This window comes from Schistocerca cancellata, chromosome 3 (assembly GCF_023864275.1).
Source record: "Schistocerca cancellata isolate TAMUIC-IGC-003103 chromosome 3, iqSchCanc2.1, whole genome shotgun sequence".
Lineage (NCBI taxonomy): Eukaryota > Metazoa > Arthropoda > Insecta > Orthoptera > Acrididae > Schistocerca > Schistocerca cancellata.
The window spans coordinates 149,330,919-149,356,438 of record NC_064628.1 but is presented as its reverse complement, the minus strand read 5'-3'; the positions used below and the strand labels follow the sequence as shown (position 1 = coordinate 149,356,438).

The 25,520-nt window shown below is 42.8% G+C and overlaps 1 protein-coding gene across 2 annotated transcripts in view; it reads right to left on the bottom strand.

Annotated features, from left to right (window-relative positions):
• Nucleotides 1-25,520, bottom strand: part of LOC126174770 (receptor-type guanylate cyclase gcy-19) — a 492,286-nt gene that overhangs the window by 305,171 nt on the left and 161,595 nt on the right. For both annotated transcript variants that reach the window (XM_049921109.1, XM_049921111.1), the window contains exon 3: nucleotides 18,695-18,829. In XM_049921109.1, the coding sequence (XP_049777066.1) occupies nucleotides 18,695-18,829 (135 nt within the window). The remainder of the gene's footprint in view (nucleotides 1-18,694; nucleotides 18,830-25,520) is intronic.

Here is a 25,520-nt window from a genome sequence, read left to right as displayed (position 1 = left end):
TCTTTTCAAGCATAACATGCTGCCTGTATACGATACCCATTACGTTTCCTTAAGTGTAATCCAACTGTTCTTTCTTTGCCATCGAAATCCATAACAGGTTTTTATATTTTATTAATTTTTGAAAATTTTTTATTTTGTATTTTTTTATATTTCGTGTTTTAATTTTTTTAAGGAGTCGAAAAGTGGAAATACAACGAAATCAGATTATATTCTACATAGAAAACTAAGAAAATTTCCAATTTGATTGAAAAGATTGTATACGTTCATGTGGAAATATACTTCCTCTCTACACATTTTACAATAGAACTGGAGCAATACTGAGTCCACACAAAACAAAACGAGCAGGGAAACTAGGAGAGAACAAGCTGAAGCAAATCAGATGGGTACATAGATAACAAACCAATGATCAGAAAAATGAAGTTAACCAACATCTTGCGACGGAAAAGAAGATTCAACATGTTGGCGAAGAGGTCTCCATACCGAAGCATTCGCAAGCATCTCCAATAAGCCGTGATCATGTACTGCATGAAGTTCGAATTTCATGTCATCTTCCCCCTCGCCTTCTGAAACATAATGAACGAAGTGTCCCAGCAACCACTAAACTATATGGGTTTCCGACCGCGGAAAAAAGAAAGAATCTGGGCGTAATATGATGTCCGTAGTGTATACGGTCTCAGAAGAACGAGTAAGGAAGGCGAATTGTGTCATAATCCAAGACCAATTTGCCATGTGATCTCCACAGGTAAAGCGATGTCGTATCGTATCTGTACACGCACAACGACTACAGAAATCCGTATGGCTAAGCCCAGTACGGAAAAGTCGCTTCTTCGTTGAAATTAAGTTATTTACTACATTATACAACGCGGGCGCTACGCCCATCAGCAAAATCGGAAGGTTGATATTGAACAAAAATGTCGTCCAGGTTGTTTGTGAGGATTCTCTTTCAACGAAGTTCGGGCAAAGGAGTGCTGCACAAAGCGTCTTCAGGAATTTCATGGTGAGGGTGGGTCCCCATGAAATGTCATTCCCTAAATAGCTCACCGCAAGACAGAAGTCACGAATGAGTTTTAACTTCTAATTTATGCGACCAACATCAATAGGGGGTTCAACACTAGAAGGACGGACACAGAGAGATAAACGAGACGTGACTGTGTGAATTTCGTGAGTAGGTCGTACATATAGCATGTGCATCTTCCTTCGTATATCAGCCAGGCCCAACCCACGAAAGGAACAAGACTTCATGACCACCTCATACCGTAGGGGAAATACGTCTTTTCCATAAGAAACGACCAGACAATTGTTGTAGTTTCTTCGTCATCATCAAGAAAAGCGGATAAACTTGGGCCACGTAATAAGCTTTGCATAAGACATATGTATCCAGTATTCGGACTCTCTGGAGCCGAGAAAGAGAACGCCTTTCATGTTCTAGTAACGCTGCCTGAATTTTTTCCGTATCAGACTTCCAGTTGAGCGTCGCCATCTTGAGTGGACAACGCTTAATGATGATACCGAGAGACGTATGCCGATCCACCGCGTCATCAAAACCTCGCAAAGTAAGAAGCCTACAATTACCTTCATTAAGTAGTGCACCTGAGCTCCGACAATAATCATCTATTACAGCCCTCAGTCGAGGTAACTCAGTAGGTTTGCGGAGTAGAACTATCACGTTATCTGCGTATGCAGGAACAACTATAGTCCCTCCGGAAAGCGTCCAACTGTTCAGCTAGGATGTGAGCATTCGAAGTAGGGGTTCCAGAGACAACACAAGCAAAGACATTGACAGCGGTCTTCCTTGAGACACTCCCCGACGGATATTTATCGGGGGCGTCAGTTGGCCATTAACAACCACCGAAACTAAAATAAACGTCAACAGATTTGAGAGCACTCGGCGTGTGTCAACAGTAAAACGAACTGCCTTCAGAATCCGAAGCAAAAAGTCTTGATTAACACGATCAAAGCTTTATCAAAGTCTAGAAAAGCAAGGGCACAAGGGACGGACGTTACAGCAGCAGCCGAAGCCACGTCACGACTCTCGATTATAGGGTAAGAATGGTGCGACCAGGTACGCTGCTTTGATGTTTTGCAAGAGTCGTCTCCATCAGAGCCGACATCCTACTATGAACTGCCCTCGCTACAGTCTAAATCAAAGTTTAACAAAGTAACTGGGCTAAAGCTATCAGGGGCAGCCGGTCCAGGGCGTTACGGGATTAAAACAATATTTCTCACTTTGAACGAGGTCGGCACTGCTCTCCCCTGTAATAGTTCATTCAGAGGGGACGTAAAGGTAGCTACCAACAACGGCCAAAAGTGTACGTAAAATTGCTTAGGAAGTCCATCCACACCGGAGAAGGCGATCCCACAGTAAGTTTGTAAAATTCCTCAGAATGAAATGCAGCTACGAACGTTTCATTACGGTTCAAATGGCTCTGAGCACTATGGGACTTAACTACTGAGGTCATCAGTCCCCTAGAACTTAGAACTACTTAAACCTAACTAACCTAATGACATCACACACATCCATGCCCGAGGCAGGATTCGAACCTGCGACCGTAGCGGTCACGCGGTTCCAAACTGAAGCGCTTAGAACCGCACGGCCACACCGGCCGGCGGTTTCATTATGTTCAGGTGTAATTGTCGTAGCCGAGATGCTGACTAGTAGGTCGTAAAGGGTTTCACTGGGCTAGATGTCTACATGACACGCACTATATCAACTTGCGCCATTACGATACGCCCATTACGTGCAGTGAGAGAGTGAATAAAAGCGCGTAGGTGACGGGTCTGATGCCGAAGAAAATGATGTAAGGAGGTCAGTTCTTCCGTCATCAATAACCATGGCTTGAATCGCATTTTCAAACTTTCCACTTATATTTTCTTCAAGGCCAACAATTTTGCCTTTACACGGCTAACATCCATAATTCGCAGAGCTGTCGTAGGCGGCAAATTCAGGAAATCGTCGGCGGCTGAAGGCGAAGGAGCATTGATTGGATCGTCTCAGAGTGTAACGAAAGACATAAAGACGAAAAGGAAGGGTGTGTGTGTGGGGGGGGGGGGAGGGTAGAGGGACTCCGCCCCCTCTCCACACACAGGCAGCTCAGAACGAGCCACTTTGCGAGCAGGAGGGATGCTGGAGACAACTTCTTCGCCACTCACCGCACCACGGACGAGAAGTATCGTAGAGTCGAGAGGAGCAGGACAAACAATCGATGTGGAGGAGGCTGAGGCAGGAGGCACAGCCAAATCCTCATCCTCACCATCTTGAGTGCGACGTCGCTTGTTTGTCACTATTACAGATTCTGTCCTGTGGATAACAGGGTTCTGAACCAGTTGAAGAGGTAAATTACTGTACACCATTATCAGAACTGACTTTTTGTTCATTACGATCCGAAGTAAAAGTAGGTCCGACGGCGGGAGTGGAAGGAACAAAATCAGCAACCGTCAACCTGCGACACTGCAGTAGTGACGGCTGTAATATGAGAACCTACCGCGGGCAATTAGACCGAATGTGTCCACTTCCATTACATAGGAAGCAGATTCCCTCTCGACCAGTATACATGACACGAACGCGGTAACCACACACTTATAAATGTGATGGAATATTGCGTTTGACATGTATTTCCACGGAACGAATTCCACAATAACACTGTAATCTGTGTTGAGTAGACCAACGTTCACGACGGACGTTTTCCACGTTACCATAAGCAGTCAATATGTCCTTTAGAAATTTATCATCATCCGCCGGCGGGAGGTTGAACATTCGAACATTGGTACAGTCAATTTCAGCATCTGCGAGTGACACCATGCTAACGGAACAATAGCGATGCTTGAACGCGACTTGAGAAACATGTCTTGACAGTAATCTTTCAACGCGAAGGGGATCCGTAAATTTCACGTAAAACACGTACTCATCTGCGTCAAAATAAGCGGTGTGGGCCTGATCAAAGATCACAGGAATTTTATCGACAAGCGAATCGTGGATTTCTAGAGACCCGGGCTGTATGTGTCGCGTTGCTTCATTGAAAGTAAAGCTCACAGTACCTTTTTGTGGAAAACACGTGGAAACTATGGTGGCCATAGCGGAGTGGCCGATGCCGCTGCAGCTAGAGAACACAGACAGACTGTAAGGCGGGGCGGAGGCGCTGCGACTCAGTCGGAAGGGAAAACACTAACGAGGAAAATTAGAGCTCTGTACAAGCTCTGTATCCTTTATACAGAGCTTTAAGGGAAACTTCACACAAGCGACGCTGCGGCCAGTGAAATAAACAAGAACCTTCCCGCTCGGCGCTCGAAGTGGAACTGGACCACAACGACTACTTATGGACGGTACCTTCGCACAGATACACCAGTTACATAATAGACGAGTAAAACTTCTATTGCGATTTTCTCCGAATTGACAGAATAGTGCGCCTTACTATTTGGGAATTATGTTGTTCTAGTGGCCTACTAAAGACGTACAAAGTCTCAATTTAATCTGTGATCCCAACGTCGTGCCCTCCCTTTGTTAGTTGTGAAACGTATGTTACCACAAGTGGCATGTAATTAGGAGAATTTGGTGATTCCATAGTCTTATGTCCATATGGTACTGTAGCCCTAACTGATATAACTTACATGTAGGACCAGCACTGTGGAACACATCTCTAGAAGTTTTATAACATCCACGATATATATATATATATTTTTTATTACGAGTGGAATATGAACGTGTGGAAAATTTCGTAACTCAATAATATTCATTCAATTATGTAATTATTTCTTAAAAAGATGATAATTATGTAAAACAGAGACAATATTTGTCTCACGTTCTTTGTTAATCTATGTCATTCTTTTCTTTTGTTTTCTACCCTTTTGTCGCCTCCTTCTGATGTACGTCGCCGACGCAAGACGCGAATCGATTTGAGGTCTGTTAAATGAAAAACATTTAACGTAAAATTATTGTACTTCTATGTTCATTTGCTGGTAAAAAATAGAGTCAAATGCGTTAAAACTATTTATGATTAATTATTGAAAAATCACTTCCTCTTTTAATTATAATTTTGTATTAATTGTCTTATCATAGCTGCAAGAAGCGCAGCCATTGTTAGTTGCGATTATATAGCAACTTCGTCTGTACTTCTGGTCGAAATATCAAGGGTTTGTGTTAAACTAATTTTGCAGAACAGTGTTAATAATTTTTTTTGGTGGCATCAATTTAAATGATTAATTATTTATTGAGCAAAGGAAAATCTTAATTAAAAAGGAAATCCTCTATCTTTGTGGCCGCCATCTTAACTTTTATCTCAGCGGCAAATTTAAATTACTTGAAACTGCAAACAATATTGCGATGTGTAAGAAATAAATGTGCACCGGTGGTACTGAACTCTATTTATAAAAGAAGAAATTAATCGAATCAGGCTGCATTTTCTAAGAACAGTGCTGACGGTATTTACTGTTGAACAAGATTTCATTGCTGATGTATGAGGCCAAAATTAAACTACGCACGAATCACGGAGAAAAATATTTCTGGTATCATACGTCAGTGTTGTGTGCGGGTGGTATTATGTGGTTTGTTTTCATGATCAATTTGCTGAGAATAATTAAATCCATCGAAGACAAAAATTATAAAAGCTCTGATGTACGATCTGTGATTTTAGTGATATGAACACAGCTTACAGTCAACATTATTGCACTACGTCAGGTAGAAATCTTGTGCAATTTGAACGAAATAATTATCCGGGAGAAGTTGTAGTAGGAATAATGCATTATACATGTGTATAATATTGTCAGTATCATTTACAAAATCAAATCAATGCAACTGCTAAATAACAGAGTGAATTCAAACCGCAGAATACCATAGAGTAGCATATTATCCATATTCATTGCATTTGTCCATGTTGATGATACGCAAAACTGCCACACTAGCGCCCGAACGGGGACCACCAATGCACATTTGTTCATTTAAATGAAATAATAACACAAAAATTTGTAATTTATTTCAGGTATAAATTGCCACAACAATTTATTAATTATTTGTAAGTATTGTTTTTCACGAACATTGACATCTGTCCACTGAGTTGCTGTACTACTAATAAGTGAGGATACGGAGGCATAAGTGGTATCAGATCCTCCAGTAGAACCATCTGTTCGCACTCCTACTCAGTCATTAGAGAATTTAATTACCGATGACAATTTTGTAGATTATGTTCCGACAGATAGTGAGACTGAAGAGCTGCCGAAGCAAATTGGCACTCCACCAGTCAATCAGTTAGAAAATAGAGACACTATTTGTACCGGTCCAGGGGTACAAGTGCACAACGCACAAGCTATGCAGTTACAGGATATGTTAACAGTATTATTCGAAAAAAATTACTATCCAGCAGAGGGAAGAAAGGGCTAGAGAGAGACAGGAACAAGAAATTAAAGACCAAGAAACGTAAAGGAAATTAGTTGAAAATATCAACAACATATTTCTTAAAAGAGATGGGGAAATTGTCCGCCAGATCAATCAAACTTAAAACGAACGGGATAGTGCAATTACTAATCATGTGAAACAAGAGATCGATGCAGTGAAATCCACGATCGAACCATTAGTGAAAATTCCAGTTCAGGTTAGCAGCCTTCAAACTGATGTGGATAAACTTGAAAATAGATTCAAAGCTCGAGCCACAGCTGTCGAAACATTGCAGGAAGATATTCCTTCTGAAATTCATAGGCAAGTCAAAACTGAGATAGCCAGAGCGATGTATCCTGAAAACCGTAACCCACAAAATCTGTCAGTATGCAGCAATAACAACACTGATGCTGGCAGGCAAACGTACACGGAACATTCTACACCGAATCTTGTACAGCAAAGAAAACCAGACTTTGGTAATCAAATGAGTTTGCCACAGCAATGCGTGACAACAAGAAACAATCATGATAACGAAGCAGAGTGTACTTGTAAAAAGGTAAATGCAACAGCTGCAAATGATAGCAGTTCAATACAACTAATAACTCTGATGCATGAAGAGAGTCTCATCAAGCATCGGACGTTTCAGATCTTCAATGAAGGAAGCAAAAGAAACGTACACCCTGTTGTACTTATCCGTAATTTCAAAAGTGTTCTCCAAAAATCATGGTCAGAAGAACAAAAGATACAATTTGTGGTATCACATATCTCTGGTGATGCGTCATTATGGCATTAAATGCCGCAGAAACTTGTAAAACATTTCATGACTTTGAAAAGGCGTTTTTAGATCAATTTTGGTCGGCGTCTATTCAAGAGCGACTTCGTAAAATACACTCCTGGAAAAGGAAAAAAGAACACATTGACACCGGTGTGTCAGATCCACCATACTTGCTCCGGACACTGCGAGAGGGCTGTACAAGCAATGATCACACGCACGGCACAGCGGACACACCAGGAACCGCGGTGTTGGCCGTCGAATGGCGCTAGCTGCGCAGCATTTGTGCATCGCCGCCGTCAGTGTCAGCCAGTTTGCCGTGGCATACGGAGCTCCATCGCAGTCTTTAACACTGGTAGCATGCCGCGACAGCGTGGACGTGAACCGTATGTGCAGTTGACGGACTTTGAGCGAGGGCATATAGTGGGCATGCGGGAGGCCGGGTGGTCGTACCGCCGAATTGCTCAACACGTGGGGCGTGAGGTCTCCACAGTACATCGATGTTGTCGCCAGTGGTCGGCGGAAGGTGCACGTGCCCGTCGACCTGGGACCGGACCGCAGCGACGCACGGATGCACGCCAAGACCGTAGGATCCTACTCAGTGCCGTAGGGGACCGCACCGCCACTTCCCAGCAAATTAGGGACACTGTTGCTCCTGGGGTATCGGCGAGGACCATTCGCAACCGTCTCCATGAAGCTGGGCTACGGTCCCGCACACCGTTAGGCCGTCTTCCGCTCACGCCCCAACATCGTGCAGCCCGCCTCCAGTGGTGTCGCGACAGGCGTGAATGGAGGGACGAATGGAGACGTGTCGTCTTCAGCGATGAGAGTCGCTTCTGCCTTGGTGCCATTGATGGTCGTATGCGTGTTTGGCGCCGTGCAGGTGAGCGCCACAATCAGGACTGCATACGACCGAGGCACACAGGGCCAACACCCGGCATCATGGTGTGGGGAGCGATCTCCTACACTGGCCGTACACCACTGGTGATCGTCGAGGGGACACTGAATAGTGCACGGTACATCCAAACCGTCATCGAACCCATCGTTCTACCATTCCTAGACCGGCAAGGGAACTTGCTGTTCCAACAGGACAATGCACGTCCGCATGTATCCCGTGCCACCCAACGTGCTCTAGAAGGTGTAAGTCAACTACCCTGGCCAGCAAGATCTCCGGATCTGTCCCCCATTGAGCATGTTTGGGACTGGATGAAGCGTTGTCTCACGCGGTCTGCACGTCCAGCACGAACGCTGGTCCAACTGAGGCGCCAGGTGGAAATGGCATGGCAAGCCGTTCCACAGGACTACATCCAGCATCTCTACGATCGTCTCCATGGGAGAATAGCAGCCTGCATTGCTGCGAAAGTTTGATATACACTGTACTAGTGCCGACATTGTGCATGCTCTGTTGCCTGTGTCTATGTGCCTGTGGTTCTGTCAGTGTGATCATGTGATGTATCTGACCCCAGGAATGTGTCAATAAAGTTTCCCCTTCCTGGGACAATGAATTCACGGTGTTCTTATTTCAATTTCCAGGAGTGTAGTATACAATGCCGAAGTCGATAATCCGAAATCAGGTTCATTAAGGACATATTTTGAAAAATATGTTAACTTGACCAGATACTGGGATGAGCCAGTTACCACTAGAGATTTGTTACGAGTAATAAAAGCTAGACTACAAATCCACATTAGAGAGAAACTGTTCAATGTCACAGACACAGACTTTAAAGAATTTCTGTCTGTAATCGATTCCTTGGGTCTTGTGCAGGAGGACGCCAGAAGAACTTCTGATGTCACCAGAAATACAAACAGTCCGAACGGAAAGAATTCATGGAATTCAAACAAGGGAAATAGGGGTGCAGCTAGTCCTAAACAAAATAAAAATAAATCTTATGGATACAGCAATTACAACAATAACAGTAATAGAAACCAATACAACCAAGATTGTGGTTACAACGATAATAATAACAAGGATTACAGGAAAGCCGAAGAGTACCAACAGCCGAATAGTAATCGACGGCAGCATCACAATCAGAATTCAAATTTTCATAGTGACATTAATAACCGAAAAAGACGGAATGACCACAGACCAGACAGTCCGTACAAAGATAAGCCAAAGAATATGCGCGGAAATTACGAATATTGGCGGCAACCAGGACCAAGCTATTGGCAGCCGTCGCAATGTTCTTTTAATACAGGCCAGCCGATAAATTATGTCCAAGCTATTCCGATGTCAAACAGCCAATATCAACCGTGGTGGGATACAAGCAGGCCACTCCAACTGCAACAGAAAATTCACAAAATGTGAAAATAACAGAGGTACCCTCTGATACCAAACAAAATTCACAGAAGCCGACAAACTAATTGCGGTCCCTGTAGGCCTTCGTCAGGCGACCGAGGGCAACAAGGAAAGCAATAGGTCGAAGAAGCACAATATATGGGAAAAAAATTAACGAAAATTTTATCGACAAATGGTGCTGTAAGCGTCGTAATACGCACACCAACGGACGCGCGGCAAACGGCTGTTCTCAGTTTGCGTCCGAGACTCCCAAAACTACATTCTCCATGAAGGTCGCGCGTTGCTGGTAAAGCTCTTTTACAAGAAGGTGACTGTGAACCAGTAGCCCTGCAGAAGTTCCGGACACTCAGATGTATGAAAAAAGGCTTTGATCCGATGTATGATAATGGTCTGGAGCAAATGATTACAAAATTTGAAAAGGCACGTTCGTTTGAAGTGCAGCGTAGCAGAGAAAGGAAAGCAGTTGATCCTACGTCTGTCGAAGATGTGGCCACAGCACTGCAGGAAGCGCCGACTGGTGGAGCGCGAACATGCAGTGCACGAAGAATTGCCCGAACGCTGCACATGACTGCGAGACGGTGCATAAAATCATACAAAACTTCCAGCATTGCTAGCCAGGAACTGATACCAGCTGACCTGCCAGCAGGACAGACGTTCGTTCTGGAATTACTTGCTCGCATGGAAGTGGACAATAAATGGCCGTTACATGTCGATACGCAAAATTGCAGAATATGGATAACAGAAAAAGTGTACACATCAGCCGGTACCACTTCATTCTGCAAAGGTGATGAGTCCTGCTGGTCCTGTTAGCTACACTGTAACTGGTAAACGCTATGAGAGTCTTTCGCGCGCTATCGTCATTCCAACCCTTCACAGCGTGGATATGAAGGTAGGATCCTTCTTCTGTGAGGTGGCGCTCCTTCGCACATTGCAAAGCCAGTGAAGTGGCTGCTGCAGAGAGATTTCCGAAATGCTAAATTTGTCAGCTGTTATTTCCCTACGGTCTGGCCGTCCAGATTACTTGATCTCAATCCGTGTAACTTCTGGCTGTGGGGTTATCGGAAAAAACGTTGTGTTTAGTGCTCCAATTATGAACGTAGCTGAACTGAAGGCGCTCAGAGCGCAATCCATTCTGAACTTGATCTCCAATACACACCGATTTGTTGTGGAAAATTCTGGCTCTCGGTTTCATCTTGTGGCACGAAGCGGTAGACAACATACTGAATGTGTCCTGCACCAGTCTCACGACAGTTAGAAATCGGTGTCTTTTTGCTTGTTATGCGGCTTTGTGCTCTAAGACAATTAAAAACCGACGTCGTTTTCAGTGCGGTTTTTGGACTCAGGATGATTGAAAATCAGTTTTTCCCATCAGATTTGATACTTCCCTCCCGTGATGGATGCGTATACCTAATTTGTGCAGTCGAGCACAGTGAGCAGTATGGGTAGGTGTGATGTGCAACTCAAACCATGCCCGCCGTATTTCGATCCATCTATCATTTGTAGCTGACCCTATTTACAGCGCCGTCTATTGGAAAAATATTTGTTAAATTTTTTTGTTTCGTAATGTTTCTCCTTGCGCCAATAACGTGCTATTCGATTTTGACTTCATTCTGACCAGTGGTTCTCTTTCTACCGTGCGGTCTTTGACGCCTTGCCGCGATTCGCGCGGCTCCCCCCTTCGGAGGTTCGAGACCTCCCTAGGGCATAGGTGTGTGTCTTGTCCTTAGCGTAAGTTAGTTTAAGACAGATTAAGTAGTGTGTAAGCCTAGGGACCGGTGACCTCAGCAATTTGGTCCCATAGAACTTACCACAAGTTTCCAAAATTTCTCTTTCTACAACGTTTTGAAACTGGAATTTTGATTATGGACACACTGTGTACATCACTTAAAATCTCGAAGCTTTTGGCGGTCTTACTGCAACTAATGTTCAGATACTGCGAAAAAAAATAAAACTAATCAAAGTTTGATTAGTTTTATTTTTTTCGCAGTATCTTCCTAGCCATTCTTAATGTTGTATGACTCCATCTCTGTCGAAAAGAATGTCATGTAGTTCGTAAGTTCCACGTTTTATAGTAACTCTGTTCATAATTTACTAATTGCCTATCCGATTATAGAAGTAGAAATTATTGTTTATCAACGTAATATTCGGTTTCCAATAGTAAGAAAATAATTAAAATAAGTGATTTTGTATGTGCCATGAGGAAGTTTAGCGTAGGGTTTAAAGACAGCAGTTATAACCGACTTTTTACCCGACAGGCTAAACCTTAAAAATGTGTGCAGTGGTATCCACTTTGATATTGACAGTAAGTTCTAAAAATGGATTGCAGTTCTATAGTTATAATTCACTGTGCAGTTTTTGAGGAGAGGGAGGAGGGGTGGAACGGGAACACGGGGACATGCAGGAATGCAAGGATAGGGACGAGAAATGACGGGGGAAGGAGTGGGGAGGGAAAAGGAGAGAGGAGGGGAGTTCAAAGCCATATTTTGTCCAGAATAGACACTGCATTCCCACTGAAGTCTGATTTTGGGCCCTGACTTTGCCGCTGCAAGTACGGTCTGCAGGCAGCTACCACACCACATGTCTCTGCGTGGCGATAAAATTCACTTTAAAGTTTCTATCTCTGACAATAATTAAGGGCAAAAGTCTCAAATTCAAGTACATGTAGATCTCTACACTGCCTCTCAGCATGCCAAAAATATGTTCTTACATTTAATTAGGACCAGAGCTGCGTTAATTTTTTTGAAACAGGAAAAATTTTCCCGTTCGCAAACAGCTTCAAACTTATGAAGTCATATCTAAAATCTATCGAACTCACAATAATACTTTCATTTCATTTACTACCAAAATACTTGGCACGGCAACGAATCTTTTCATTGTTGCATACTGTATTGAATTTGCTGTATACAAGCTTTTGTAAACGCCGTTTTTACACAACTATGTTAACATTCAGCTCGTAATAAGCACGAAGTTTAAAACCTCTATCTCCTACAAAAATAATGTAAAAATTCTAAAATTCACGTATGATGCATCTCTTAGTATTATTTCTAGATCAGTAAAATATATTTTCTTAATTTTAATTAATGCGGGTTTAAGTTTGTTATTAAAATTAGGGAAATTTTTGGGTTTGGGAAAATTTCTTTCTTGTCATTACATATAACGAAAACTGGTACCGACATTGAAATAACTTCTTGAAGTCTACACAAAATGAAATTTATTTAAAATCGCAGCCTAACGTACCATAAGGAGGCGACAGCAGCTAGCTGAACAACGTTTCTTAGTCTCGCTACAAGAAAAAGAATGTAATCGAAATAGATTCACAAACGTTAAGATTTAACGGTAGTGAGAAACACACTAAAGTAGCTACTCACTAGTCTCGTGCAATGTGAAAACACCGCTTAAATCAGAGTCGCTGCTCGTACTGATAGATGTAATCAAGTCTTCGATGCGGTGTTAGTATGCCTGATGTTTCCTGCACCATTCCTTACACATATTTCACTGCTTTTTGCCAGTCATGTGGTGTAATTTTTTTGACTGAGTCTGTCTAAAGGCGTTCCACTTCAGTCAAGGTAATTTTTTTAAATTATTTGCAATAATGTGACGTTTGATATGATCCCAAATGTGTTCCAATACGTTCAAATGACAGTGGTACGGTGTGAAAATCTGAGCACGTCATGCCCGCATTATTTCGCTATTTCATCCATGAGGTAAACTGGACACACAGGTACGTGTTGCATACAAGTTCTATTAATTATGCGATTTTCATATGGCGATCAACAAGTGTGTGACGTTTCTCTAGCCAGCAAAAGATGTCCTTCTTCCTCCTTGCCTTTGTGGGCACCTGACATTGCATAACACTAAGATATGGAGCGTTATCCACAACAATTACAGGATTTTTCGGTTAAGTTTCGAAGCAAGGCAGTCCACAAAATGTCTACGTGTTAGTCGGAGGTCTTTTTAGAAATGAACTAGAGCAAACAATCAGAAATGAAAGCTTTTGAATATCCAGTAATCGTTACAATAATTCTCTTTCCTCTGCCGATCGGAGCTGTCGTATAACCAAAAAATGGTTCAAATGGCTCTGAGCACTATGGGACTTAACATCTATGGTCATCAGTCCCCTAGAACTTAGAACTACTTAAACCTAACTAACCTATGGACAGCACACAACACCCAGCCATCACGAGGCAGAGAAAATCCCTGACCCCGCCGGGAATCGAACCCGGGAACCCGGGCGTGGGAAGCGAGAACGCTACCGCACTACCACGAGATGCGGGCGTCGTATAACCGCTGTGGTCTTGTCGACCCAGCATTCTTTCCAGCATTTAAAAAAAAATCAACCATGTTTCATCGAGCCAAACGGTATCATCAAAAAGCATGCATGTCTGAAGGACGCTGTCTTTTGAAGATGCAGTCGCTGTATAAACACAGACGTTGACCATTAGATTCAAATGATGGTGTAATATTTGCCTTCCTGTGCGGGAAACACGAATTGTGGGAGCATAAAGGTTGTGACTGGGAGACATAAGTGACGTGAAATGTATGTTTTGACGTAGAATCCGAACATGCAACAACGGTTCCTGTTTGAAAATACGAAGTTGAACCCCACCCACGCAGGAGGGCTGATGAGAAGATGACCAGTGGCAGCGCAGTCCGACGACCCTTTTATTAATATTAACGTCTCACCTAGAGCATTTTTTCATACGATGCGTAATTTTTGAGATATTTAGTTGTCTCAAGTTAAAACGAACACTCTGTATCGTCTGCGACGCTATATGACGGGGCTAACACCTTTTGTATTTGAAATCGATAGCAGTTAAGGAGAAACAATAAATACATCTGTAAGGATGGTACAACGGCACCCTCTGATTACTAACTTACTTACTCCTTGGCGCTACAGCCCATTTAGGGCCTTGGCATCTCTGATGATCATAGCCCAATCCTGACGATTTTCTGCTCACCTCCTGACTCCACTCAAATCATTTTCCACATCCCCCAGCCATCGTTTCCGCGGTCTCCCTTCGCTCCTTTTGCCACCTGGATTTCCTGTGTAAACCTTTTTGACAGCTCGATCCTCCGACATTCGCTCTACATGGCCCAGCCATCTCAATCTGTTACACTTAATTTCAGTTACCAAGTCAGGATTTCTATACAGTTCCTTGTTTCTCCTTATCATCCACTGCCCCGCCTCATACAAGGCTCCAAAAATCATTCTTAATATTTTTCTCTCCCATCTTCTCTTCTTCTGATACAGTCATTGTCCGTGTTTCTGAGCCATGCGTTACCAACGGTCTTATCTTTTTCAGTTTCCTACAACATAGCGCAGAGAGGGCTCTAGAGGCGTGGTGAAGACAATCTCCCTAAGGGAGCTAACAACCCCATACAGGAAAAAAATGTTGTTACGAAACTCAAAGATAGGAACCCTCTGATTACCGCGCCAATTCTTCTCACACTGAGCAAGGCCGTCGAATACTTGCCCCATGTTCAGATACCTACTATTTCACTACTACTTATCTTCTGAAATAGTAGGTATCTGAACACGGAGCAAGTATTCGACGGACTTCACTACTACTCATCTTCTCCCCCCCCCCCCCACCCCTTGAACCATGGACCTTGCCGTTGGTGGGAAGGCTTGCTTGCCTCAGCGATACAGATACAGATAGCCGTACCGTAGGTGCAACCACAACGGACGGGTATCTGTTGAGAGGCCAGACAAACGTGTGGTTCCTGAAGAGGGGCAGCAGCCTTTTCAGTAGATGCAGGGGCAACAGTCTGGATGATTGACTGATCTCGCCCTGTAACACTAAGGAAAACGGTCTTGCTGTTGTGGTACTGCGAATGGCTGAAAGCAAGGGGAAACTACAGCCGTAATTTTTCCCGAGGACATGCAGCTTTACTGTATGATTAAATGATGATGGCGTCCTCTTGGGTAAAATATTCCGGAGGTAAAATAGTCCCCCATTCGGATCTCCGGGCGGGGACTACTCAAGAGGACGTCGTTTTCAGGAGAAAGAAAACTGGCGTTCAACGGATCGGAGCGTGGAATGTCAGATCCCTTAATCGGGCAGGTAGGTTAGAAAATTTAAAAAGGGAAAGGGACAGGTTAAAGTTAGATATAGTGGGAATGAGTGACGTTAGGTGGCAGGAGGAACAAGACTTTTGGTCAGGTCAATACAGGGTTATAAATACAAAATCAAATAGGGGTAATGCAGGAGTAGGTTTAATAATGAATAAAAAATAGGAGTGCGGGTAAGCTACTACAAACAGCATAGTGAACGCATTATTGTGGCCAAGATAGACACGAAGCCCACGCCTACTACCGTAGTGCAAGTTTATATGATAACTAGCTCTGCAGATGACGAAGAAATTGAAGAAATGTATGATGAAATAAAAGAAATTATTCAGATACTGAAGGGAGACGAAAATTTAACAGTCATGGGTGACTGGAATTCGGTAGTAGGAAAAGGAAGAGAAGGAAACACAGTAGGTGAATATGGATTGAGACTAAGAAATGAAAGAGGAAGCTGCCTGGTAGAATTTTGCACAAAGCACAACTTAATCATAGCTAACACTTGGTTCAAGAATCATGAAAGAAGGTTGTATACGTGGAAGAACCCTGGAGATACTAGAAGGTTTCAGATAGATTATAGAATGGTAATACAGAGATTTAGGAACCAGATTTTAAATTTTAAGACATTTCCAGGGGCAGATGTGGACTCTGACCACAATCTATTGGTTATGAACTGTAGATTAAAACTAAAGGAACTGCAAAAAGATGGGAATTTAAGGAGACGGGACCTGGATAAACTGAAAGAACCAGAGGTTGTACAGAGTTTCAGGGAGAGCATAAGAGAACTATTGACAAGAATGGGGGAAAGAAATACAGTAGAACAGGAATGGGTAGCTTTGAGGAATGAAATAGTGAAGGCAGCAGAGGATCAAGTAGGTAAAAAGACGATTGCTAGTAGAAATCCTTGGGTAACAGAAGAGACACTGAATTTAATTGATGAAAGGAGAAAATACAAAAATGCTGCAAGTGAAGCAGGCAAAAAGGAATACAAACGTATCAAAAATGAGATCGACAGGAAGTGCAAAATGGCTAAGCAGGGATGGCTAGAGGACAAATGTGAGGGTGTAGAGGCTTATCTCACAAGGGGTAAGATAGATACTGCCTAAAGGAAAATTAAAGAGACCTTTGGAGAAAAGAGAACCACTTACATGAATATCAAGAGCTCAGATGGAAACCCAGTTCTAAGCAAAGAAGGGAAAGCAGAAAGGTGGAAGGAGTATACAGAGGGTCTATACAGGGGCGATGTTCTTGAGGACAATATTTTGGAAATGGAAGAGAAGATAGATGAAGATGAAATGGGAGATATGATACTGCGTGAAGAGTTTGACAGAGCACTGAAAGACCTAAGTCAAAACAAGGCCCCGAGAGTAGACAACGTTCCATTAGAACTAATGACAGCCTTGTGAGAGCCAGTCCTGACAAAACTCTACCATCTGGCGAGCAAGATGTATGAGAGAGGCGAAATTCCCTCAGACTTCAAGAAGAATATAATAATTCCAATCCCAAAGAAAGCAGGTGTTGACAGATGTGAAAATTACCGAACTATCAGTTTAATAAGTCACAGCTGCAAAATACTAACGCGAATTCTTTACAGACGAATGGAAAAACTGGTAGAAGCCGACCTCGGGGAAGATCAGTTTGGATTCCGTAGAAATGTTGGAACACGTGAGGCAATACTGACCCTACAACTTATCTTAGAAGAAAGATTAAGGAAAGCAAACCTACGTTTCTAGCATTTGTAGACATGGAGAAAGCTTTTGACAATGTTGGCTGGAATACTCTCTTTCAAATTCAGAAGGTGGCAGGGGTAAAATACAGGGAGCGAAAGGCTATTTACAATTTGTACAGAAACCAGATAGCAGTTATAAGAGTCGAGGGGCATGAAAGAGAAGCAGTGGTTGGGAAGGGAGTGAGACAGGGTTGTAGCCCCTCCCCGATGTTATTCAATCTGTATATTGAGCAAGCAGTAAAGGAAACAAAAGGAAAGTTCGGAGTAGGCATTAGAATCCATGGAGAAGAAATAAAAACTTTGAGGTTTGCCGATGACATTGTAATACTGTCAGAGACAGAAAAGGACTTGGAAGAGCAGTTGAACGAAATGGACAGTGTCTTGAAAAGAAAGTATAAGATGAACATCAACAAAAGGAAAACAAGGATAATGGAATGTAGTCGAATTAAGTCGGGTGATGCTGAGGGAATTAGATCAGGAAATGAGACACTTAAAGTAGTAAAGGAGTTTTGCTATTTGGGGAGCAAAATAAGTGATGATGGTCGAAATAGAGAGGATATAAAATGTAGACTGGCAATGGCAAGGAAAGCGTTTCTGAAGAAGAGAAATCTGTTAACATCGAATATAGATTTAAGTGTCAGGAAGTCGTTTCTGAAAGTATTTGTATGGAGTGTAGCCATGTATAGAAGTGAAACATGGACGATAAATAGTTTAGACAAGAAGAGAATAGAAGCTTTCGAAATATGGTGTTACAGAAGAATGCTGAAGATTAGATGGGTAGATCACATAACTAATGAGGAGGTATTGAATAGAATTGGGGAGAAGAGGAGTTTGTGGCACTACTTGACTAGAAGAAGGTATCGGATGGTAGGACATGTTCTGAGGCATCAAGCGATCGCCAAGTTAGTACTGGAGGACAGGGTGGAGGGCAAAAATCGTAGAGGGAGACCAAGAGATGAATACACTAAGCAGATTCAGAAGGATGTAGGTTGCAGTAGGTACTGGGAAATGAAGAAGCTTGCACAGGATAGAGTAGCATGGAGAGCTGCATCAAACCAGTCTCAGGACTGAAGACCACAACAACAACAACACTCATCTTCTAGACGAATACCAACCAGGCTTCCGCAAAATCGTAGCATAGCGTGTGGTTTAATAAAGGTACGCTTCATATTGAAGCAAAGCCTTTGTTGTTCTTGAACTTCATTTTACTTTCAAACATGGCACGCCAAATTACTCTCTAAATGCTTCACAGAGGGTTGGCTCAACCTAATTGTCACCAACAGTGTATCATCTGTGAGACCACAAACTTGCAATGGAGAAAGCTAATGTAGTGCATATCCCATGGTTTTATGTCAGTCTGATGTTGTGGTCTTTGCTTGGCGCAGCTCTGTTATCAGATTACAGCCGTTTCTGATGACAGTACGCTGTACTTTGTGTTTATTGCGGCAGTGTTTGCGAGCACCTACCTGAATTCAATGAGTCTGTTGATGAAGGAGGACTTGTTGAGCTCCCCCTCAAAGCCCGGCAACGAGACTGTGGGCCACGAGTCCATGGCGGCGAGTGCCTCATCCGTCACCAGGAAGCGCTGCGTCAGGTTGGACCTGCAACACCACCGAAAGCCAGTCAGCGACCTATCTGCAAGACAGGCCGCAGGACGAGTCGTCACGTAACACGACGTCTATGAGCGGCCATTACTTTGCGAAAATTACACATTTTAAATTGTTCTTTTTCTTCCCTATATTGTTCTTTGAGTCCTTCACTCCTTACTGGGCTCAGCTGTCCTCAATGTAACAACACCTACCAGTCAGCGAAAAGTTTTAATAAATTAAATTGTTTCTAGCCTTCTGAAAATCGAAGTATTGTGCATTTATCATTTATCGTAAAATTGAAAACATTCGTTCGAAGTTTGCATCACCACAACGAAGGGAAACAGCAGCGAGTCACAAGGATGGTTTAACAAGGTTTAGTTTGATCAAACCATGTCCGGTTTCAGATTTTTTACAAATCAATCTTCAGATGATTGTTATACGTTTCGTTGTTTTCTTGCTGGGGCCTCGTTTTTGTATCCGTTAGTGGTCTGCTGCACTAGAATGGACAGAAAACTTTTTTTCACTGTTTGGTAAAGTTTACGACAGATTTATTTCTTATCACTTCTTTCGAAGCGTTTAAGAAAAGGTTTTAAAATTATTTAAACTTACTTACCTGCTGTATGTGTCTGTGTGACGAAGTCGCCCTATCTGTTTGTTGTGAATTTTGTTCAGTTTCCTGAATTTTGTTCAGTTTCCTGAAAAACGCCTTACACCACTACATGGTCAATTTAATGGCAGCACACACGATAAACATTTACAAAGCCTGGCCCAGCTTCTCGTGAGTCACATAAAGATTGTTTTCAAAGATCTTACAGTCATAAAGATGTTAGGTTGCTCATGCTGTGAGCGTAACCAGTGGATACAAAACGACGCCGCAACAAGAAAACAACGAAACTTGTAACAACCGTCTGAAGATGGATTTGTAAGAAATCAGAGACTGTTCATGATTTGATCCAAATAAACCTTAAACCATATTTGTGGGTGGTCGCTGTTTCATTTACAAAACTTATAGTATTACTACCACGATTCCCAACATGTCAATTTTCAGCAAAATGGTGTGACTATAATGTTTTTCGTTTACTTGGGGGGGGGGGGGGAGCTAAATTCTAAAGGTATGTACATCTACATGTACATGGATACTCTGCAAATCCCATTTAAGTGCCCGGCAGAGGGTTCATCGAACCACCTTCTCAATTCTCTACTATTCCAATCTCGTATAGCGCGTTGAAAGAACGAACACCTATAGCTTCCGTACGAGCTATGATTTCCCTTATTTTATCGTGGTGATCGTTCCGCCCTATGTAGATCCGTGTCAACAAAATATTTTCACATTCGGAGGAGAAAGTTGGTGCCGCGTAGGATTAGCCGAGCGGTCTCAGGCGCTGCAATAATGGACTGTGCGGCTGGTCCCGGCGGAGGTTCGAGTCCTCCCTCAGGCATGGGCGTGTGTGTTTGTCCTTAGTATAATGTAGGTTAAGTAGTGTGTAAGCTAAGGGACTGATGACCTTAGTAGTTAAGTCCCATAAGATTTCACAACATTTTTTTGAGAAAGTTGGTGACTGGAATTTCGTGAGAAGATTCCGTCGCAACGAAAAACGTCTTTCTTCTAATGATTTCCAGTCCAAATCTAGATTATTTCTGCGACACTCTCTCCCATATTTCGCGATAGTACAAAACGTGCTGCCTTTCTTTGAACTTTTTCGATGTACTCTGTCAGTCCTACCTGGTAAGATCCCACACCGCGCAGCAGTGTTCTAAAAGAGGACGGACAAGCGTAGTGTAGGCAGTCTCCTTAGTAGGTCTGTTACATTTTCTAAGTGTCCTACCAATAAAACGAAGTCTTTGGTTAGCCTTCCCCACAACATTTTTATTGTGTTCCTTCCAATTTAAGTTGTTCGTAATTGTAATACCTAGTTATTTAGTTGAATTTGCGGCTTTTAGATTAGACTGATTTATCGTGTAACCGAAGTTTAACGAGTTCCTTTTAGTACTCATTTGGATGGCCTCACACTTTTCGTTATTTAAGATCAACTGCCACTTTTCGCACCATTCAGACATCTTTTCTAAATTGTTTTGCAGTTTGTTTTGGTCTTCTGATGACTTTATTAGTCGATAAACGACAGCGCCATCGGCAAGCAAGCGAAGACGGCTGCTCAGATTGTCTCCCAAATCTTTTATATAGGTAAGGAACAGCAAAGGGCCTATAACACCACCTTGGGGAACGCCTGCAATCACTTCTGTTTTACTCGATGCCTTTCCATCAATTACTACGAACTGTGACCTCTCTGACAGGAAATCGCAAATCCAGTCACATAACTGAGACGATATTCCAGAATCACGCAATTTTACTACGAGCCGCTTCTGTGGTATAGTGTCAAAAGCGGTGTCAAAAGCCTTCCGGAAATCCAGGAATACGGAATCGATCTAAAATTCCTTGTCAGTAGCACTCAGCACTTCAAAGTGGTCTGTCAGGTTCTCTCGGCGTGACTGATTAATGATGTGCCCGCATCTCGTGGTCGTGCGGTAGCGTTCTCGCTTCCCACGCCCGAGTTCCCGGGTTCGATTCCCGGCGGGGTCAGGGATTTTCTCTGCCTCGTGATGGCTGGGTGTTGTGTGATGTCCTTAGGTTAGTTAGGTTTAAGTAGTTCTAAGTTCTAGGGGACTGATGACCATAGATGTTAAGTCCCATAGTGCTCAGAGCCATTTGAACCATTTGATTAATGATGTGTTTCCGGGTGTTCAGCCGCGCTGTTGTTACCGTTTTATGCACAGCATATCGTCCAGCAACCCAGCCATCATTCTCAGGTGCTGCGTGTACTGAGCGTCTGCGCTCCAGCCATACTGCGAACATTTGTTTGTCTCGCATCACAATTTATAGTCGAGTTCCACTTCCGATTCCCATTGCGCCCTTTGATGCTCTTTTGTTTTTCGGATCCCGCATCGATATTCCGTGAAACGCTTATTTCCTCAGCGTTTCCCAGCTCTTGTGGATGCGATGCCCGGCGAGACAATAAATTCAGTACCGAATACCAAACCTCGTTTAAATTCATAGCTCCGTCTCTGTTTATTAGGTTTTCCGGGATCTATATTTCAATAAACTCCTTAATTCTACATCTATGTGATTACTCTGCTATTCACAGTTAAGTCTCTGGCAGAGGGTTCAATGAACCACTTTCAAGCTGTCTCTACCGCTCCACTCTCGTACGCGCGCCGGAAAAACGAGCACTTAAATTTTTCTGTGCGAGCCCTGATTTCTCTTATTTTATCGTGATGATCATTTCTGTCTATGCAGGTAGGTGCCAACAGAATTTTTCCGCATTCGGAGGAGAAAACTGGTGATTGAAATTTCATGACAAGATCCCGTCGCGACGAAAAACGCCTTTGTTTAATGATTGCCACTCCAATGCACGTATCATGTCTGTGGTACTATCTCCCCTATTTCGCCATAATACAAAACGAGCCGCCCTTCTTTGAATCTTTTCGATGTCATCCATCAGTCCCACCTGATGTGGATCCTACACCGAACAGCAATACGCCACTATAGGGCGGACAAGTGTGGTGTAAGCAGCCTCTAAAGATCTGTTGCACCTTCTAAGTGTTCTGCCAATGAATCGCAGTCTTTCATTTGCTTTACCCAGAACATTATCTATGTGATCATTCCAATTTAGGTTACTTGCAATTGTAATCTCTAAGTATTTAGTTGAATTTACAGCCTTCACATTTGTGTGCCTTATCGTGTAATCGAAATTAAGCGGATTTCTCTTAGTACTCATGTGAATAACTTCACACTTTTCTTTATTCAGGGTCAACTGCCACTTTCCGCACCAGACAGATATCTTATCTAAATCATTTTGCAATTCGTTTTGGTTATCTCATAACTTTACAAGACGGTAAATGAAGCATCATCTGTAAATAATCTAAGAGGGCTACTCAGAGTGTCTCCTCTTCCTTGGGGAACGCCGGATATTACTTCTGTTTTACTCGATGACTTTCCGTCTATTACTACGAACTGTGACGTTTATGACAGGAAATCACAAATCCAGTCGCACAACTGAGGCGATATTCCACAGGCACTCAGTTTGGCTAGAAGACGCTTGTGAGGAACGGTGTCGAAAGCCTTCTGGAAATCTAAAAAGTTACGGTATCTCAGGAAGTTTGGCAGTGCTCATTAACAGCTGTCTTCCTTCGCTGTTTTAGACGGGTGCGTCACTGTTTTTTTTTCTTTCTATCTTCCCTAGTCTGTTTTAACAACTTGCGACATTCACGTGAAATGCGATACACATCCGGATCATCTTTAACATTGAAAAAACATTGGATGCCATGTTTCCGTAAGAGTCTACCTATCTTTCCTGCTATTGCACCAGCGTAAAGTAGATAAGCGATCTTGGCTTCTCTTTCTCAGATTCCGTTACATCTTCCTTCTTGATTTTGACAACAACACCCGCTCAATTTGACGATCTTTCGTTGACGATCTCACTTTTTGTTAAAGTTGTTTTTATGCTTTTGAAAGGTTATTTTCTCCTAAGGAATTCCTTACTGTTAAATTTCTTTTTGTTATTTTGAAAGATTGAAATGAGACACGTTGCACAATTATTGGGCCATACAGCAAGGCTGAATCAAACAAAGCTCCGTGAAACACGTCGGTGTGATACCACGAACTTAAAGAGCTCGTCTTGCTGATCTTGCCTATCTGAATCTTAATGGAATCTAATGATGTCACCAGAATAAGGAAACGCATCGTTAGGCACGGAACACATCTTGGACCACCGCCCACCACCCACGAAAGAAAATTAAATGAGTTTCTCTTCGTTCTCGTAGACTATATAATCGAAAGCACGCGGAAACCCCAAAGTTGAGCGTCAGAAGCGATGGACAGCGAGAGACGACTGGATACTTGATACTCCAGCAACAAGCAGCAGCATCGGGCGAAAAGCTGTGTGTCCTGTGTGCGAGCGACCATCTCGCGCTACAAGACGGCTGCTTACAGCTGACCAGCCGTTTCTATAAAACGGCGCCCCTAAACTGTAGAATACTGTAAGTGGAGAGTATGGCTACAAAATCAGCTTCACGCAGGTAAGTAAAAGCGAAAAGGAATGCTGTACATCAAATTTGCAAAGGGATGAATCTTCATGGAGAATTTCGTAATCTATATAATCAGCTACGATCACCAGACAAATTCTTCGAATAGACGTTAATGTTGTTGTTGTTATGGTCTTCAGTCCTGAGACTGGTTTGATGCAGCTCTCCATGCTACTCTATCCTGTGCAAGCTTCTTCATCACCCAGTACCTACTGCAACCTACATCCTTTTGAATCTGCTTAGTGTATTCATCTCTTGGTCTCCCCCTACGATTTTTACCCTCCACGCTGCCCTCCAATACTAAATTGGTGATCCCTTGATGCCTCAGAACATGTCCTACCAATCGATCCCTTCTTCTGGTCAAGTTGTGCCACAAACTTCTCCTCTCCCCAATCCTATTCAATACTTCCTCATTAGTTATGTGATCTACCCATCTAATCTTCAGCATTCTTCTGTAGCACCACATTTCGAAAGCTTCTATTCTCTTCTTGTCCAAACTACTTACCGTCCATGTTTCACTTCCATACATGGCTACACTCCATACAAATATTTTCAGAAATGACTTCCTGACACTTAAATCTATACTCGATGTTAACAAATTTCTCTTCTTCAGAAACGCTTTCCTTGCCATTGCCAGTCTACATTTTATATCCTCTCTACTTCGACCATCATCAGTTATTTTGCTCCCCAAATAGCAAAACTCCTTTACTACTTTAAGTGTCTCATTTCCTAATCTAATACCCTCAACATCACCTGACTTAATTCGACTACATTCCATTATCCTCGTTTTGCTTTTGTTGATGTTCATCTTATATCCTCCCTTCAAGACACCATCCATTCCATTCAACTGCTCTTCCAAGTCCTTTGCTGTCTCTGACAGAATTACAATGTCATCGGCGAACCTCAACGTTTTTATTTCTTCTCCATGGATTTTAATACCTACTCCGAATTTTTCTTTTGTTTCCTTTACTGCTTGCTCAATATACAGATTGAATAACATCGGGGAGAGGCTACAACCCTGTCTTACTCCCTTCTTAACCACTGCTTCCCTTTCATGTCCCTCGAGTCTTATAACTGCCATCTGGTTCTGTACAAATTGTAAATAGCCTTTCGCTCCCTGTATTTTACCCCTGCCACCTTTAGAATTTGAAAGAGAGTATTCCAGTCAACATTGTCAAAAGCTTTCTCTAAGTCTACAAATACTAGAAACGTAGGTTTGCCTTTCCTTAATCTTTCTTCTAAGATAAGTCGTAAGGTCAGTATTGCCTCACGTGTTCCAACATTTCTACGGAATCCAAACTGATCTTCCCCGAGGTCGGCTTCTACCAGTTTTTCCATTCGTCTGTAAAGAATTCGTGTTAGTATTTTGCAGCTGTGGCTTATTAAACTGATTGTTCGGTAATTTTCACATCTGTCAACACCTGCTTTCTTCGGGATTGGAATTATTATATTCTTCTTGAAGTCTGAGGGTATTTCGCCTGTTTCATACATCTTGCTCACCAGATGGTAGAGTTTTGTCAGGACTGGCTCTCCCAAGGCCGTCAGTAGTTCCAATGGAATGTTGTCTACTCCGGGGGCCTTGTTTCGACTCAGGTCTTTCAGTGCTCTGTCAAACTCTTCACGC